The 20545-nt window shown below is 34.0% G+C and overlaps 1 protein-coding gene across 1 annotated transcript in view; it reads left to right on the forward strand.

Annotated features, from left to right (window-relative positions):
* Positions 1-6757, forward strand: part of LOC102496066 (triadin-like) — a 78324-nt gene extending 71567 nt beyond the window's left edge. Inside the window, exons 8-9 of the mRNA XM_027765566.1 lie at positions 1808-1855; positions 6273-6757. Of these exons, the coding sequence (XP_027621367.1) occupies positions 1808-1855; positions 6273-6334 (110 nt within the window). The 3' untranslated portion in view covers positions 6335-6757. The remainder of the gene's footprint in view (positions 1-1807; positions 1856-6272) is intronic.
* The last annotated feature ends 13788 nt before the right edge of the window (positions 6758-20545 follow it).

Here is a 20545-nt window from a genome sequence, read left to right on the forward strand (position 1 = left end):
GAAATATTCTTCCTTTTAGAGGACTAATGACAGAGGATACAATGTCTTCAGGGACTTAAGGTTTGCCTATAGGAAGAAAGTAAGGTGAACATGATAAGAAGAAGCTGAGGATATGGGTGCAAGTCCGAACCACATAGTGGAAGAACTTTGGAAAAGGGTCAATTTTGAGAAGAAATACAGAGCCCTATGGAGTCTGTTTTCTGCTGGAAGTTGGAACTCGTGGTAGTTACTGCGGTAAACAGGGATGGAACCAGAGTAGGATTAGTCTTGCTGATGCCTTAGGGGAAGTTTAGTGATCATTTCCAAAATGTGGTCCAGATCAACAGCACCTGGAAGTAAGAAATGCAGAGTCTCAGGATGTGCCCGAGACACTCATAGGCTGTGTTATCAGACACTCACAGGCTGTGTTAACAGACACTCACAGGCTGTGCTAACAGACACTCACAGGCTGTGTTAACAGCCTGTAGTGCGTGATTCTATTTTTTAAGAGAGTGATTTTTTTTGTTTGTTTGTTTTAGCTATAGGGCATCATGCTTGCCAGAGAGACAGAGAGACAGAAAGCATGAAATCACCTCCCCAGAGGGATGGCCATGTTGCAATTCCTTCCCCTCCATTCTCTTCTTGTAATTTTGGGTATTTGCAGTGTGATTCTTAGCCATGCTAATGTTTGACAACTACTGCTACAAAGTCTTCACCTGGAAGGTATAAAATAGCCAGAGTTCTGCTCAGTCCTGGACCTCAGGGTCTCAAAGAAGAGGATACTGACATGACTTCATACCTGAGCCTAGACTGTGACGAGGTGATACCATCCAACATGGTGGAATTGAAATCAAAATGTGATGTACAGGCCTCCGTAGTATTTCAGACCTTCCTCACAGCCCAGGGTCTTGTGACGGAAGTAGGACAATCAGTGTGAAGACTCCTATCATCTGATGCTTCCCAGAGCCTTAGCTCCTGAGTGTATGTGGGTAGATCAGAGTGGGGTGGGAGGGTGCTTATTCACAAATACCAAGGAGAATAAAAAATAAAATATACATGACCAAGAGCATCAATCTCAAATAATGAAAAGTTTCTAAAATGAGTAAATAAAGCTTTATAAAAGTTTACCAACTCATCACTATTTTTCTTCTTTTCCTGAGGACTGGCGAAAACTTCAGCTTTAATAGTCTTGATTTGAGCTCCCATATTTTGTAGTAGGACAGCATTTCGGTTCTGTCTTCAGGGCAACTCTCTTATCTTCCACACTAACTATTCAGAGAAAGTCTAAGAAGACAATTTTCTTGCCTTTTGTATTCTCTTTCTCATTTTTTCTCTTGAAGCAATTTTAAAATGGAATTTTCTCTAATATTATGGCTTATATAATCTAAAGTTTATTGAGATAAAGTATTGTTTCCATGCTCATAATTAAAGGCTAAAAAAAAAGAACTTTCAAGTTCTCTTTCCTAAAATGTATATATTATATATGAATAGTATCCCGTTGTAGTCTATGAAATAATTTATCTTCTTTGATGGCTGTATATATATATATATATATATATATATATGCACATACATAAGCATACAAATTTTAATATCTTGAAGTTGAACTTTGAAGAGAAAATCTGTATTATTAAGAAAGTTCATTGGTTTAAAAAACAATATACAAGCACTCTCTGCTTCAGTTTTTTCTATAGCATGCTTTGCTCTCAGGTGCCACATACACTTATCTTTTGGCTAGTTTTATTCCTGTCTGATTTACCAATACTGTAAGATATTGATCTGGTGTCTTCAATACCCATTTCTTATTTCTTTAATACTGAATTTGCAGAAAGTGAACGAGCCAAAGAAGAGGCTGGTCCTGCCACAACTAAAAAAGGTAAATGTAGCTTAAAAAATAACTAAATAAATAAATGAAAGAATGTCGTGACTATAACTTGTTTCTTCTAAGGTTTGTAACTTAATGTACTGTTTCATGCTTATAGAAGAGCTCATTCTATTGATAACCATTTCATAGATATAGAAAAAAAAAACCACTTTGTACAAGATTTGTAGTATCAGGTTCAGCAAGGCTTTGTTTTTAGCATTCTAAAGCTAATTGTTTTACCTCATTAGGGTCATAAACCAAAGCTAATAAGTATAGTCAAACTGCAATTTAGTTTTTGAAAAGTTGTGGAAATGTAATTGTTTAAATTCAATAGGATCCCAATTGTCTGTAAAACATTCAAATTCAATATGCTGTCTTGGGAAATGAAAATTTAAACAAATGAAAATTTGGCTAATAGAAATCATATTAAAAATGTTTATTTTACAGGAAAAAACAGGATCAGGTTAGGAAATGTATTCTATGAGATTCTGGCTTAGGGATATTTTGCTTTAAAAGAAACATATTGAAAAGGCTGGAATAAAATCATTAATGTATGCAGCATTCTTTGGAAGTATCACAAGAGACATGACTTTCCTCAATATGCACGTGGGCACACACACACACACACTCACACACGCAAGACTATGCGTACAATCTTACACACATGCCTCACCAAAATTACTTAAAATGCCCTTCTGAAAAACAATTTGATGGCATATGCTCTATTAAAACATACCAGGATTATAGGGAGATATGATATATAGAGATATGGATAGACAGATGATAGATTGATGCAGATGTTCCCATCCTCAATCCTAAACAATTTTTATATATAAATATAAATGGATGCATGATTTTCTAAAGAGAATTTTTAGGGGAGTGACACAAGAAATATATAAATCTAAAGTGCAGGAGCAAATTCTGAAATAGAGACAAAATTGAGAATCTTTCTCTTATGGAACAGAGTTTCAACCTTAACAGTAAACAACTGTCCAAGAAACACCTTCAAATTCAAACTGTCTTAACCAAAATTTCTCATTCCTTCTTCCCACCTTGATTTTGGTTATGGGGGGAGAAACCACAATCCACCTTTCACCTTACTAGAAATCTTAGGATAATGTTTCATTTATCTCTTTTCTACCATATTATACAAAGAATCTTCCAGTTTTATTGATTTTATCCCCTAAATATTTCTCGAATACATTCTATTTATGCTTGAATATTACTTTACTCATAACTATCACTTTGTTTTAGTCCAGACTTCATTGCCTTCCACCTGAATCACTGTAACGATCTTACTGCAGGCCTCATGTCTTCATATTTACTTCACTAATATATAGGTACCGATTCCCAGTCTCCAAATAGTATCTACCAAAGCCACGAATACAAACAAAACGCTTTTTATTTAAAACTATTTTCCAAGTTACACTTAAGATGAAGTCCCATCTTATTTAATGGAAGAGAGTTGCCAAAGAACAGGGTTCTAAATCCTTCTCCAACTTCATCTTCAGACATGCCCTGTTTTGTGTGCTACAACAAGACCATGTTACTCATTATTTCAGATACACTAGAAGTAAGTTTAGGGAAGTTGTTAGCAGGAAGGATGGCCTTGTGGGGTCAGCAGGTGGCATAGTGGTTACATTGCTGGACTCCTATATGGCTGACCGTGGTTCAAGTCCCAGATCTGGTGTCTTGAAAATCATGCCGGGCACAGGTGTGTGAATGCCCAAGATCCCAGGAAGAGAATGGAGGAGAAGGGATTGAGGCATGGCCATCCCCGCTGGGGGGTGATTTCTCGCTTTCTGTCTCTCTGTCTCTCTCTAGCAAGCACATGCACCCTATGACAAAAACCTCTAAAAAAGAAAAACTTCTACATAGCCCTTGGGCAGGTGACATTACATTGTTAAATGTTAGGCATAATAGATAGCTATGCTAAGGCTGTAAGTCTGCACCACAAAAGTAATCTGTAAGTGTCAGGTGAGGGATATGTCAAGCTGCATAGACCTTCCTTCCACTCTTCACTTCCTCACCAAGATGCTAACATCCCCACCTCTAGGTAATCATCGGAGCCACAGGTGCAAACCCCTACCACTCCTGGCCTACATCAGAGACCTCGTGAATGATGAAGGACTAGAAAGGAGAGATGCAAATTACATGGGAAATTGGGTTCTTAAGACAAAGTCATGGGAAGAATAGTGAAACAAAAGTCGAACTATAGAAAACCAACTTCTCCAACCCCCAGTTTCTCTCACGACTTCATGACTAGCTCTATTCTAGTCATTACATTCCAAGACTGTTAGCTGCTTTGCGTTGTGATCTCTGAAGGAGTGCAATAGAAATCTACTCCCTCCACCCCTGAAACCTGTCCAAATGTAGAGAAAAGTTCTTTTCTCCATACCACAGGTGGCAATAGATACCCTGTGGTATAGAAAGAGACATTGATTAAAATTTTCTTTTGATTGCAGGCAGTTAGAAAATCCACTTACTTAGATGAATAATTTTTTTCCTAAAGTTTACTTTCTGCAGAATTAGGCTTGATGAATGTCACATTAGAACCACAAATGAAAGGATCAACAGTTCATGCAAAATGCCATCCTTTCTGTACAGATAATCAGCATTTTCAGTTGACCTTTTCTGAATAAGAAAAAAACAATGCTTCAGGAAACTAGCCTCTTCAATTTAATGAAGAAATTATAAACCCATTTTTGAAAAGAAAACTTGGTTTTTATATATAAGTGACATTCCAGTTGTTTTCTTTTCTTTTTTTTTAGAGAGAGTTTTTTTTTTGCTCTAGGGCACGTGCACTCTCCAGAGAGACAGAGACAGAGAGAGAGAAAGTGAGAAATCACCCCCTGGAAAGATTGTCATACCACAATCACTTCCCCGCCCCCCCCCATTCTCCTCTCAAGATTTTGGGCACACAAGCACATGGTCCTGGAGTGGGTTTCAAGTTACCAGGTCTGGGACTCGAATTGTGATTAGCCATCTGAGAGTCTGGTAACATAACCACCAGTCATCTGCTGGTCCCATTCCACCAGTTGTTTCCTAGGAAGCATTTGTTTTTTGCACATGACAACAAACTATCTGAAAAATGCATGTTGTTTTATAATATTTATAATGAGTCTATGACAAAATATGAATAGGAATATTTACCCTTGTGGCTCTATTATACATACAAATTATTAATGCTTTATCACCATGTCAATTTAAGAAGGTACATGCATAGAAGGAACTAAGGTATTACATCTTTCTAGCTTCTTATAGCATGCACAGTAAACTATAGTGCTTTTTTGGCTTTTGAAGCTCTCTACAGTTGGTCCCATTCTCTGTTTTTAGACTGTTTCTCATGTTCTCGTTGGGAACACTCTGGCTATAGTCATTCATTACATTGAAAGTTTGAAAAGATCAGGGTCAGTAGACAGATTTGATTATTCTGATTATTTCTTTAGAATATTATTTAACATGTTCTCTGTATCCTATATGCAATTAAACCGAAAGCCAAATCTTTGGCTTAATGGGATTCCAGTTAGCTACTTTGGCAAGAATACTTCAGAGGTGATGCTGTTTACACCACATTTCATCTCATCAATACAGAAGGTCTGGATGTCCAGCTATGAATGAATGGTTCCTGAATTTCATCAATATTTGTTAGAGATGACTGGATTTCTCCCTTTAAAAATATTATTTCCTTCCCCTTGTAAAACTCTCTGTTGGGTGATACTTAGGTGCAAAGGCAATATTAAGTTCTATCAGTCTTTCATTTAATGGTTGCTTGTGTCCTCTGAAGACTTTTACTTGAATCCATTATTTCAGTGGGGTGCTTTTGTGTGAATAATTTCTACTGTTTTGATATATAAATAGGTAAACACTGAATACTCCACTGACAGTAATAAATCTTAGAGAAAGCATATTTCAAGGGGTATAGCACCTAAATCTTTCCTTTTTTGGTTACTTGTGTGATTCGAGATGGCTTCATTTCATGTTTAAATGAATTGCAGGCATGACTACACTGTTCTTTCAGTTCATTAAGCCATGTTAAGCTTACATTTAAAGAAGCATCTAGTTGATACTTGCAAGACACTGGGTGACTCTAGCAATAATCTGGAATGTAAGTAGATTACTCACAGTCCTATCAAGTAGAATTCTTTGTAGAGCTTGTTTATCAAAGCAGAATAAAAAGGAATAACATAGAAAAGAGTATAGGGAAAGTATTCAGACGAAGGGAAGGGGTTATTTTTCTCCAGTTCTTTAATATTAGATATGAAGTAGGTTTCGATTGCATTATAAAGAGATGACAAATGTTTTAAAAACTTTGAAGAAGATTTTTAGGTGAAACATTTGGTTTTGAATGAATTCCAGAATGCTTTTTTTGAGCAGAAGCAGTATTTATGTCTGGCACTGTTATTTAAACCTTATCTTTGCTGTGCAGCTGTACCTGGCAAAAAGGAAGAGAAAACAACCAAGACAGTGGAGCAAGGTAAAAAAAAATGAAGGAGGTTGACATTATCTTCCTTAGAAAGACAACAACATGCGGAGGAAAGCACTGGATTCAGACAGGCGGAAGACAATAACCTTTAAATCTATCGCTCTATGTCGTTGTCCTTGCTTGTTCTTCTGTGCCAGAGAGAATGTGAGATGGCAATCTGGGTTTGTCATTCTTTGTGTAACTAAATTTTAAGGATACGTTCAAACAGGAAAACTCCCAGGCTACTTACTTACTTCAGGAGAAAAGCTGATGAATATTGAGGAATTAATTTCAGGCAACTGGGAGACATATTTCTGTTTGACTTGTGATTTCCACACCACCTTGCTGATCACTGCTTGTAGTTCGCAGAATAAAGATCACTTAATTCTATTTATGCAAAATGGTTTCAATTGCTTGAAAAATAATATGTAAAAGTTAAAAGAAAAACATCAGCAAAAGTAAGTTCTTTGAATTTCTGTCATGATTTTAGCTATTGATTCTCCCAAGAGGTCTGAAATTTCATTGTTATAAAATAGTATGCATTATATTTATATTTTTATTTATGTAGTTGTATTATAAATTGATAACTTCAGAATATGCTTGAGAAAAACTGTACAGTATATTGAAAACATTTAGAGTCATGCTGTGCCTTCTCTTAGAGCTCAAAGTATGCTAATAATTTTAATTGTGACCCATTTCTCTGCTTTTTATATATTATTATATTCGTATTGATTTTATTTTAGTACAATTAGAACTAGCAATAATTATTTCAAGAGCAAAGTCAAAATAATTTTTTTCTTTAAATTTGAAATGCAATTAAATTCCTAAATTCTCAATATCAGAATTTACATATCAAGAAAATCCTTCAATTCCTCACATTTTAGATAAGTAAGGTTAAGGAGTTAGCTATGTACAAAGATCTGTTTCCTTAGGATTTTCAGAATAAAAATACATTATAATAACATGGAAAAAGTTTTCAAATTTATTTTGACTTCTGGTGAATTTTAGAATTCAATGGAACAACTCTGGAAACCTAGTTTTGATCCATAGATATTTTGGTCTCTGAAATACAAAGTAGGAGCACTAGACCCTAACATGAGCTTGTCCTGTTATGCAAGGTTCTGAGCCTAAAATTCTTTGAAAAATCAAATTAATTACATCTGACCTGGCTATCTGATCAGATTTTGTGTAGCTCAAACAAGAAAAAAATTCAAAAACATAAAAATTGTAAATTTCTAGATAAGCATAGAGTACATACCTTGGCATTTTTTCCTATAAAATCAACTTCAGTACAGGTGAGATAAATTATCAAGCCATATCTATTTTTTTAACCTTTTAGTATAAATGTGTTGATTACTCACAGCATTCAAAGATTGCTTTTATAGCTACAGCACATTAAGAGAAGATTGACTACACTATAAAACAGTCACACAAGTAATATCTAGCCCATTACTGATTGAAATTCTGATTGTTTATTTCTTCTTACTTGCATGTTGGTATTAGTTTCATTAATTCTATTATGTTTGCTCAAATAGACAGGAGACTAGAAATGGTTCTTAGAGATGTGAATCAACTCCTTCAGATGATTTTGCAATTAATTTTTAAATTAAAATTACCTTTGATTTTATGAAAGCTTAGTATCTTGGTTTGTGTAAAAAAAATAAGAGACACTTATAAAATTGATGGTAAATCATTTCAATGAAAAACATTATAAAGAAATGGCATCACACTTTCCATTAAAACATCCTAAGAAATAGTGTACTTGCATGCTTTCTATGTTTATGTGATGGCATATTTGTGATAATAATTGATACTAAATAGGTATTTTACGATTTTAATAAATCAGACAGATTTTGTGGAAAAATAAGCACCAATGACATTCTACAGATTTCCTCATAGTATTCTAATATTTATTAATCAGAAGATACTTTAAGACCATATATCCTTTTCTTCCTTATGTAACGTTTAGTTATCTTCAGAAGTATATATAATCTAAAACTAGTTAATAATGCCTTGAAATACAATTAAATAGTTTTTAAATATTTATTTACACTCATTTAAGTTTGAACTTGTGATCAACACTAAGTAAAGGTTTTATGATTTTTATATTTCTTAATAGATTTCAAATATACTTTGTGATCTAAGTAATAATTTTGTATATTAACTTCTAAACTTAGTTCGTATTGCAGTTTTTCTTAGGAAATACTAATTAAGCTAAACCTTATGTAATGGGGACTTCGTATCATGAAATGTTGAGCGAATTTTATATGAACATAATTTAGTGAACTAGCCCTCATATCATGTAAGGTATAGGAATTTAGTTAATTTCAGCAAAAGTCCAACAATATCACCCTATTTTATCTCTGTGATAAATCATGCATTTTCTTTAATTATTCTTCTCATGAAGATGTCAAATCAATTAGACTACAGTTTTGAATATTAAGAAATGTGTGATAAATTCTTCCACTTTTGTTGCTCACACACATGCACTCATGCACTCGCACACACACATTAACTGTTCTTCATTGTCTAAAAAGTAATCACCTAACAGTATCAAATGTTTTTTTTCTCAGTAAATGTTTTCGCAATAAATAATGCTATCCTTATAGCGAGAACAAAGGAATACCAAAGATAAAAAATTTACAAGTGCTTTGTGATGAAGATTCATCTTTATATATTTGTATACTATATCCAGAAAAAATGCACTGCATTTTATTAATGTTATGGCACATTTTTGCAAATCAATGCAAACTATTTGTTGATATGTAATTTCTCATATTTAGTTGTATATTTTCTTATTTGGTATTCCTTTTCAAAATCAACCTGCTCTCCTAAATTTGATTTTCCTGTCTCTCATTCATACTCTCTCTTTCTCCTTGTCAGAAGAAAATTTGTACTGGCTGGGAGCGGGACAAAACAATTACTCTAAGTAACTATTCAGTGACTTGCCCTTTTAAAAGTGTGAGTTACAGGTTGGAGTCCCAGTGCCTCCCTGTTTTTAATAATTTTCTTCCAAATGACTTTGAGTCCAATGATATAAAAATGAAGAAAATATTCCTAATTAAATCACTTGAAAATCATCTTTTCTTTCATTCTCACCTGAGCATGACATCACTTGAGGCTTTCTTAGTCTGCTATAAGACCCTACAGCAGTGCTAGCATACAGTAAGTGTTCAATTATTTTCTGTGTAGTGAATACAAAGAGAGCTTGCTGAAGAAAGTGAAATTAGATGACCGAGATATCAAGGAGCTATGATTTCCTCTAAATACATTGTAACTTAGAGAACGTTTTAGTAAGTCAAATGGAGACTTCTAATACCTAGGTTTGCAAAATATTTCAAAGACAAGAATATATGTGTAAATCTTATCTCTACTTCCATTTAAAAATGGAAATATTAGAGGAAAATTCATAAGTAAATATGCATTATTCATTAATACAGCTTTCTTTTTACGCTTGTAAGTAGTACTCTTTGTTAAAACTGCATGTGGTGAACATTCTATCACAAGGACAAAGATATTTTTAAAATTAAATTTTAGCAATTGCAATCATTATATTTTGAATTTATAGAAAAACTTAAAATCGAAGAGAAGGCTACGTAATTTCCAATTAGGATAATGCATGTTTTAAATTTGGAAAAGTTAGGACTTATTCTAGATTTTAAATTTTTTTGTAATTAGTAAGCTGAATAAGATGATCTCTAAAACTCCTTCCAGTGTGAGAAAATATTTTATTTATCAAGGTTTTTAAACGTAGGTTTCTTAGAGTAATGGTGATCTAGAAAGACTTTAATTTTTAATATCCTGAAACTCAAATACTGAGGAAATTCACACTTTATAAACTTAAATACTTACGGACACTTCAGTATCTTAAAATTAAGCTGAATGTTTCATTACACACACACACACACACACATACACACACACACACACACACATACACATATACTTCTATATATATAGATATCTATATCTATATCTATCTATCTATATCTATCTATCTATATATATATATATATATATATATAGTTTCCCATTCTCATGACAAGTAGAAATCACTGCAACATTCAGATAAGTGGAGACATGACAAAAATATTTAATTAAAAGTCAAATAAAATTTGACTAGCCTATTAACCACCAAGAATAAATTTGAACACAAGTAATAATAATTTTAAGGATGAAGTTAGAGTGTGGATCATAAATATGTCAAAACTCATTTCCTATAGTAAAATATTCAATTTTGCTTTAAATTGAGATATGATTTGAAGTTTTTAAGCAAGTTAATTTGTGTCCTTTGAAAGAGTTTCTGCCTTGCCTTTGATGCTGTCTGTAATCAGTGATATCCTACATATTGTAATAGTGTTTAAATTGTCACATTGACAGGTGAACCCCACATGCTATTACAACTTTTGTATGTTTCTCACTGGCCTCAGCCACCTTGTCAGGGTCCTCTATTCTTTGTGTGGGCACTGGTTCTTTTGGAATTTGTGTACTTATTGTAGATCTATCCCTTCCAAGTGAATGTGAAGAATACTTAAGAGCAATGATTAACTTACGAAAAGCGTATTTATCTGAATAATCAATGTTATTTTCTGATGTGTCAAGTTATAAAGGAAAGAGAAAGATTTACATTTAAAATCAATTGAACAAAACTGAAGGCTAACACAAACTGTATTTATTTGCTTAATATGTGATTATAAAATAACCTATTCGCACATGTTGACTAAGTCATGCTGTTGACCCTCAATAAATGTTAAATGATAATAACAATATCATTGATTCCTGTTAATTACAAACCTTTTGGTAGTAGTTTGTGCTTTGGTTGTTTAATATTTATTGAGCGCCGACAACAGGTTAGGCGCTGGGAAGTGGGTGTGACGGGCACAAAGTGGGTTTCTAAGAGAATATGATCTGCTAGATCCCGTGTGAAATTGAGCACACTCAGCTTGCTCATATATTTTACATATTTTTAAGAGAACCCTTTAGCATTCTCCACCATCTCATCTGCTCACATAACACTCTTCTCTTTCTGTTACTATTAATTTAGTTAATAGTTTTAGAATAAATTATTCTCAGAATTAATTTACTTCATTTTTGGGGAAAAAGTTTTTTAACAGATTTTTGCTATAGGGTGCATGTGCTTGCCGAAGAGACGAGAGAGACAGAGAGATGAAAAATCACCCCTGGGGGAATGACCGTGCTGCAGACCCTTCTCCTCCATTCCACTCTTGGGACTCTGGACACTCACACACATGTGTCCAATGTTACTTTCAAGCCACTGGATCTGGGACTCAAACCACGGTAGGCATGTGGGAGTCCAGCCCCTGCTGATCCCAATTTTGGGGGAAATTTTAAGCCTTTCTGTTTTTACATTCTTCCTCATCCTTTCCTGTTCCCATTAATAAACACATACATCTAAATCCTACGTATCACAGCAGAACTACACTTAGAAGTCTGCATTGTTGAATCAGTTTCTTACCAAGTGCCACGTTTTGACATGCAACATTTGATTTATGTGACTCAAACATTTAATTGATAGAATTTCTGTTTAACACGAAGAGAATGGACAATGAGGGACAATGACGTTGGTGAGAGGCATGGATTCTGTATCCTTTCCAAAGTTAGAGGTTATTATTGATGATCCATCTTCTCTAATAAGCTGATGTGTAACTCAATCACTCCTATTTTATGCAGGATCTACTATAGGCACAGATCATACAGAGAGAGATTTGTAATGTCCCAATTTCTGTTCATGTGCAAATACTGTGCCTTTTAATTATCATGGAAGTGAACTGCTCCTCTGCCCACTGAGGCCTCTGTGCCCATCTTCTTTCTTATTTTAAACAGTGGGCATTTTATGGAGAAGCACGCTAAAACTTGTAAGGTTACGGCAGGAACCCACTCTCCACCCCATGCTTCATATCGAGATCACCACTTTTACCACCAAGGAACCTCAGTGACTCTCAGGTCAGAAGAACCAGTAGGTAGATGGGTTAAATTATTTCACTAGGCATTACCAGTATTACAGACAACATACCGAGGAGCGTTCTACCACCTATTCTGCCTGCATTCTACCCCTTCTATAATTTATCATTATAATTTCTAATGGAAATGTTATCAAAATTTAGGTTCTTAAAAGTGAAACATTTTATATCAATCATGTGTTCTTGATTTACCTAGCAGATAATTCTTAACTTTTGTCTTGATTTAACTTCCAACAACCCTCATGTAAAACTAATAGAATACAAATATAAGCCATTTTTGAAAGCCCATTCAAATTTAATCATGAACATGGAGAACGTTGTCATGTGAACTCTGAATTTAATGACTATGCACTTTAGATTTCTACTGATAATACTTTATATAATTTAAAGTAATTTTAAAGCAATGCAAAGTATGTATTCTTGATTATTGTTTGCATCTTAATAATAGGTTAATGTGTCTTTAAAACATACTTAAATCTGTAACATACCATGTTCATTCTCAAAAGGAGAATTTTCTTACAAATTCTATTTTTCTTCATATAGAATTGTAACTGGCATCATCAATAATTAGCATATAAAAACAATTTTAAGCATTTAATGTAGAAAAACAACTGTTCTCCAGGGAGAATAATCAATTTTGTATGTTCCTTTGACACTCTAGACTAGATTTTTTTTTTAATTTAGCTTTATTTAGTTAATTAATTTATTTGACCAGAGAGAGAGAGAAAGAAAGTGAGAAAGCAAGCCGACAGGTCTGGGACTTGAACCGTGGTCAGCCATGTGGGAGTCCAGAACCCTTAACCACCACGCCACCTGCTGGCCCTGACACTCTAGACTATATTGTATAGAAGACTGTGGAAAAGTATTGTGGTGTCTGCTATACAACACACAAAGAAAAAACTGCCTGATGTGTTCAAGAACATTATTGAGCAACTATATTTTTTAATACTATGAACATTTACTTCTATTCCTCCTGTCATGCTGAAGCCACATGTAGGCTGAGTCTCTTTTTTCTCTTAGGAATTTTTAATAGAAAGTATATTATAAAGTGCTATGTTACATAGCTGAATGGCCAGAGAAAAATTGTTTTCTAAGATTTTTAATTGACTTGTTTCTCTAATTTATACTTTTCTATGAATAACCTGTTTATTAAAAAAAAACACTTTTTTTTATACAAGAGTGCTATCAGTCAGATAACCCCTACAAAGCATCTATAGTCTCATTAAAAATTTTGACAATAGTAATCAAAGTAAACAATTTTTAACTTGGAGTTAACACTCATAATTTTTTTCTTTAAGGAAGAAACTATTAATGGAAACAATGATTTTTTAAGCTGATCGAATGTTTGAATGCAGAGTGTCTCAAAATAAGGCTTGGGATTTGATCTAAACTTACTGGTAATGTGTTCTGTGGCATTGGGATACTTACTTTTGTATTCAACCATCTTTTATAAACCAATATTATTTAATTAAGCAATTTCCAAGGGGCTGTTCAGCTCTAATATTGAATAATGATCATTTCTGAGAAATGTCTCCCATGTCACCTCCCCCCAAATGCTGAAGAATAGAATTTGTCTTCTGATTGAAAGTACAATTTGAATAAAAATACAAAGAGAAAGTCATATTTAGATTCTAACTTAAAGATATCTCTAAATAGTGTATAAATTTACTAAATGAAATGATAATATTTGAGTTATTTATTGATATGTTATATTTTACTTAAATTTTAAAAAGTATGATTCAGAAACAAAACATGCTGTTGAATGCAAGTAAAATGCCTTGAAGATCTTCTAAATATAATTTAATCATGAGAATCAGTAATAATGGCACATGGGATATATTGTATGGCTGGAAAAGTCATTATGCATTTTTACATAGAAAAACACAGAAAAATAGGTGATGACTTTTTATGACAATGCATAGAAATTATACCCACTACACACACACACACACACACATACACACAAAATAAACATTTAACAGATGAAGATATTGTCTCTGGAGACAGGAGAATGAGGGTAACTGTGGGACACTGGCGGTTTAGGACTATTTTTATAAAATGTAAATAATGACTTCCTATGTATTTTCAATCAGTTCTTTAGTATGCATTATATTCTTTTAGCAAAACTTTGTTAAGTACATTGACACAATAGCAGAAAAAATGGTTAGATTTAAGATCTGTAAAGACTCTATCTCTGGAAAGATATACATTTGCATTCCTTTATAGGATACATAGGCTCCTTCAGCACTAATCCTCAGAGCTATTTTCCAGTCTTGGCTCTCCTCTTCTCCCACACTTTCTATACTCGATGACCCAACCATGAATCTTCACACCCCGTGCTTTCCCTGTGTTTGTGATACTTTTCTAATACTTGATTCATGGCAAACTATTTTTTAGTGTCTTTTGTTTGTGAGAGAGAATGAGACAGGGACACCTGACAAGATCTTTCCACAAGGTGATCCTCCCCATAGTCTTCAGTCAGTCAGAATCAAAGGTGTGCCGAGCATATTCAGGTTAACCAAGAATTTGAACCCAAGGCCTCCTCAGAAGACTCCAGTATTATTTAGCAGTACTTTGCTGTCTGTACTTTCACAGCAGAGCCTGGTGGCAAACTTTCTATCAGTTTCAGAATCCATCACACATACCCATGCTTCTGTCATGTCTTTCATTCTCTCAGGTCAAGTTTTGTCCATCCTTCTGGGCCCAGAGCTCGGGGTGCTCTATTATTGCACTTTATTTGTCTATACAGACACATCCCCACATAGACTGAATTCCATACAAGCATACTTGTTTTCCCTGTTCTCAGCACAAAAAGAGACATGAAATAAACACATACCAAATACATCTCATTTGTCTTTTAAAATATAAACAGGTACCCTCCTTTTAAAATATTATTTCCATGAGAAGAGAATAAAGAGACTATGGTTCTTTATCTACTGGAGGTGTATTTTGTCACACTGGTAAGTGTGATAGGAAAGGTAGTTTTTTCCAAAAGACTTAGCATACCCAACTTGTAGTGGAAGAACCAAGTCAAGACTGGCACTACTGGACTTCAGAACTTTCTATAAAGGTGCAGAAATACAGTATGATGTTGATGAAAGAAAAGAAATTGATTAACAGAACAGAAGAGAGAGCCCAGAAAAAAAGAGTCATAAAAGTCAACTGATCCTTGACAAAGCAACAAAAGCATATCTCTGGATAAAAGAAAGATAGTCTTGTTAGCAAATGGAGCTAGAGTAAGTGAACCTCCATAAGCAAAAATGAAACAAAAAAAAAAGGAAAAGAAAAGAAAAGGAAGGAAGGAAAGAATAAATAAATCTGAAACCAGACCTTACTTTATCTATTATATAAAAAAAAATTTTAGAGATTTTTGTTATAAGGCCCTTGCACTCACTGGAGAAAGACAGAAACAGTAAGTGAAAAATCATCCCCCAGAGGGTATGGCCACGCTGAAATCCTCTATTCTCCTCTAGGATTTTGGGCACACATGCACATATGCCTGGTATAAGTTTAAGCTGCCAGATCCAGGACTTGAACAGTGGTCGACTACATGGGAGTCCAGCAGTGTAACTATTATGCCATCTGCTGGTCCCCAGACCTTATATTCTTTACTAAAAAAATTAACTCAAATTGGGTCATGGACCTAAATGTCAAACATAGAATTATAAAACTTCTAGACGATAACATAAGAGAAAATCTAGGTAGCCTCAAGTTTGTCAATAACTTGTTAACTACACCAAAGACATGATCCATGAAAGAAAAATTAAATTGGACTTTGTTAAAAGGAAAAACTTCTGCCCTGCATAAGATATCATCAAAAGAATTTCAATACAGGGCACAAATAAAATAAATTATTTATAAATATATCTTTGATAGAGATACAAAATGTACACAGAACTCTGAAAACTCAACAGTAAGGAAATGAGCAAGTCACTTCAAAAAGTCTGCTGAAGATCTACACAGGTAACTCACGGAAGAAGTACAGGTGGCAAATAAGCACATGAAAAGATGTTCCTCATCATGCCTCACTAGGATACAGTAAAATAGACCAAGATACCACTATGCACCTATGATAATAGCTAAGATCCCAAACAACGACAGCAGAATGTTGAATTGCTGGTGGGAAAGCAAACTGGAAGACTATTTGGCAGTTTCTGACAGAGCTAAGTGCTCTGATATTCACCCAAGGAACTTGAAAACAAGTGCACATAGAAACCTGTATCGGAATGTGTGTAGCAGCTTTATACACATTTGGTAAAACTGGGAAGCAGCCAAGATGACCTGCAATGAGTGAATAGATAAATTCAAGTTATGTCCATACTTTACTCAGCAGTAAAAGCATCTGAGCTATCAAGCCACAAAAAAAAAAAAAGACAGAAGGGAACATTTAATACTAAGTAAAATAAGCCAGTCTGAAAAGTCTACATATTATAAAGATTCAAAACTTATTTCTCACAGTTCTAGAAACTGAAAGTCTGAGATCAGGTTGCAAGAATGGTTTGGTTCCGATAAGGGTCCTCTTTTAGAATATAGATCACTGATTGCTTGTGTCCTCATATGGCAGATAGTGGACAAGAGGGCTCTCTGGGGTCACTTTTATTTTTATGGCCACTAATCCCATTCCTTATGGCTGTACTGTCATGATCTAATTATTTCCTAAAGGCCTACCTCCTAAAACCATCATACCGGGAGGTAAATTTTTATTTTTTAGAGGGAGACAAGCATTTAGCCCATAACAGAAAGAGTATATAGGACCTCTACTTTTTGCTCAATTTTGCCATAAACCTGAATATACTCTAAAAATTACACAGTAAATTTTAAGTTAAAAAATTATTTCTTCCATAGATCAGGGAGAAAAAGAGATAGTGAACACATCCTTAAAAAGGGTTCCCAATACTGTGATCTACCCTCAACTTTCAGCCAGTGTTGGATTCTGGGCAAGCACATGTCCGGCACACTCAAGGAGGCTCCCAGACCTGAAGTAGGAACTTTCCAATGTAGAATTATATTTCAGGATATCATGGCAACATGCTGTCATTGCCTGGTCTCTAACATTTATATATATATAAAATGTAAAAAATATATATTTATATATTATGTATATATATATATTTTATATATATATATATATTATACGCACACACATATTTATTTTTTAATCATTGAACTTCAAAGAATTTGTTCAAAGTACTGTATTTTAAAATTCCATGCCATGAAAGCAGAAAAAATATAAAGCATTGTTGGCCATACTACAGTATCTTCTCCTCCAATCTCCTGTTGGAATTTTGGGGACACAAGCACACATGCCCTGCATGACCTACAAGCTACCGAGTCCAGGACTTCACATTCTTTTTTTTTTTTTTTTAATCCTCATAATCTTTTTTATATAATATTGAATTGCATATAACTTTACAGTGTATTACATTGCTTTTTCAAAAGGGATTGCCATACATGTCAGTCAACACAGAGGCATTAAACTCCCCACTTCATCATTCAATATATTTTCATTGTTTTTTCTGATCATTATTATTATTATTCCAATTATTTTTTTAAACAGTCACTATTTCTCATTTTTCTTGTAAAAAGACCTTTTGCAGTACATTTAGGACTCAGTAGCTAACTCTCTTGCCAGGATGTCCTATTTAACTCATCTCCCAAGCACTGAAATAGGTATTAGAATCATGCATGTCTGATTCTTTATCAAATAAAAGAATACTAATTTTATTTTTTTATATTATTACAAATTGCTGCTCTTTATGAATGAGCTAGGCAGAGATGAACTAAAATGCTTTTAACTGAAGTACATGTCAGAATTCTAATTAGTATTCTGATTATTAAGGTGTAATGAAAACCAGAATCTCAAAGAGTGTGAAGAGTCCACTTGTTGCAGTCAAGCTACATGACCTCAAAGCACCATAATTATAAAGCTTAATTAGAATTTAGTCAAAAGAAAAGGGTATTTAGCTGCTTTTAGGAGAGGCCCTTTAGCTAAGGTAATTTGAAGAACTATACTCCTAAAGGGAGGAGCTTGTTAAAAGGACCAGAATACCCAGTCCATTGAACAAATTTTCTTTTTTGAGGTGATTGTAGCATACATAGTAATCACATTATATATTTGTTTGCTGTTTTGAATTCTTATGCTATATCACAGGTTTAGCATGTTAATAGACCCCAGCTTGCATAGAACATACAGTGCTTGAGTTAAGTGAAGGAAGCTCTCCCCAAATATATTTACATAGTGTTAATATAGTATCATGTAGTTGGTGCCATCAGAACTCACTAACTCCTTATTCTGTTGATGATGTAGTAAGTTTCAGAGAACAATTTAATTTCCCTTATCGGTTGTACAACTCCATGAAGGATATCTCACCAAGTACTGACAACACTATTTGAATATCATCCAATAAATGTTTACATTATGCTTTATATTGTAATTGGGATTGTCCAACTAGAGAGATAGCATAATAGAAGTTCAAAATTTTAATTGTTAAAAATGCATGAAAACTATATAATAAATATAATGTGGATTCCAAGGTTTAAAATATATATATATATATATATAATTGAATTATAAATGTTATAACCAAAGGATTTATAAATAGATATAGAGGATAAAATATTTTAAAATGTTAAAAATATGAAATACTTCAGATCATTGATTCAGGAATGATTAAATATATCTTTAGGACAAAGAGAAAGTTAAAGATGTCTTCCCTCTCAAGTCATATTTAATTACAAAGTTAATAGACAGTGTCCTGAGCAATGGATTCCTGGATTCATTGCTAATGAACATTTTTATCTTAAAATGAGTAGTTTTTATTTAGTAAATTTTTTTTGAAAGTTTTTTTTTTCACTATAGGGTGCGTGCGCTCGCCAGACAGACAGAGAGAGACATAGAGACAGAAAGCGAGAAATCACCCCCCAGGGGGGATGGTCACGCCGTAATCCCTTCTCTTCCATTCTCCTCCCGGGATCTTGGGCACGCACGCACACGTGCCCGGCGTGAGTTTTAAGCCACTGGGTCTGGGACGTGAACCGTGGTCAACTACGTGGGAGTCCAGCGACATAGCCATTACGCTAACTGCTGGTTCCCAATTTAGTAAATTATTTAAGACTTGACTTATATGGGTATTTTGATTAGTCTGAGTATATTTTTCATTTTCAAACATATAGCAATAGCACATCAACATTTATAAAATTGTTACTATGGTCAATATGTGAATTAAAGTCTGATAACATCATTTCAGGAGTATTCAAAATTAGAATTATATAAAACATAGTGAATCATGTATTCCCTCACAGTAATTGCAAACACAGTATTTTAAACCATTTATACAACTTGAGAGTTCTGCCTGTATAGTTTATATGTTTAATTTGAAATAGATAGAAGAATGTTATAAAATAGCTTTCTACAATATACCTGATTGTCAAAACTTACATTCACCTCCACCATATTTGATTGGCCACAAATGACTTATCCAGACAGACTGGTAGACCTGTCTCACCCAGGCCTCCCTAGTTTCTCTCTGTTCTAAAATATATCTTTCCACTGTGTCTCTGCTGGTCTAATTCCCCACTTAATCTCTGTTGATTTAATTCTTTTCCATCTTTGAAAGCATGTTCAGTTCTATGTGTTTACAGCCACTACCGATCTCATCTTTCAGCTGTTAGAGCCAGTGCATTTGTTTTTAAATTCATAGAGGTATGGCTTCAAATCCCAGGCTTCCTTTTTGTGACCATGGGAAAGTTCTTTTATCCCTGTATGTGAAAGCAAGAATAACAGCAGAACCTATATACCTCACAGAGTTGTTGTGAGTGCTGAGTGACAAAGCAATAGAGAACATTGCCTTTCTCACGGTAAATAGATATTAGCTCATTAGCTATTACTGTTGTCATATCCTTTCTTCAAAGCTCATAGCATTTTTGGTGCCTATTTTGTGTCTGCCATAGTCTGCCCCTTGTGCTAATAATTTCTAAGCTTATTTTCTATCTTCTGCATAAGCAGTTCAATGACTCATAAGTAATGTATCCCAGGAGACATCTATATCTTGAATATCAACTCAAAGGCCCTCTGGTTCATCAAGCCTCACTAAAAAACACACATGAAGAAACTTGTGGTTTTTCTCTATTATTCCTATAACATTTCCCTTCTATGATCTATCTTGCAGAAATTAAAAAAGAAAAACTGGGAAAGACTTCTGTTCTGAAGGATAAAGGTAAGAGCCAATTTAAATATAATGTTAGAGATTTATTAGT

The sequence above is a fragment of the Tupaia chinensis genome, unplaced genomic scaffold, assembly GCF_000334495.1.
Source record: "Tupaia chinensis unplaced genomic scaffold, TupChi_1.0 Scaffold138683_1, whole genome shotgun sequence".
Classification (NCBI taxonomy): Eukaryota; Metazoa; Chordata; class Mammalia; order Scandentia; family Tupaiidae; genus Tupaia; species Tupaia belangeri.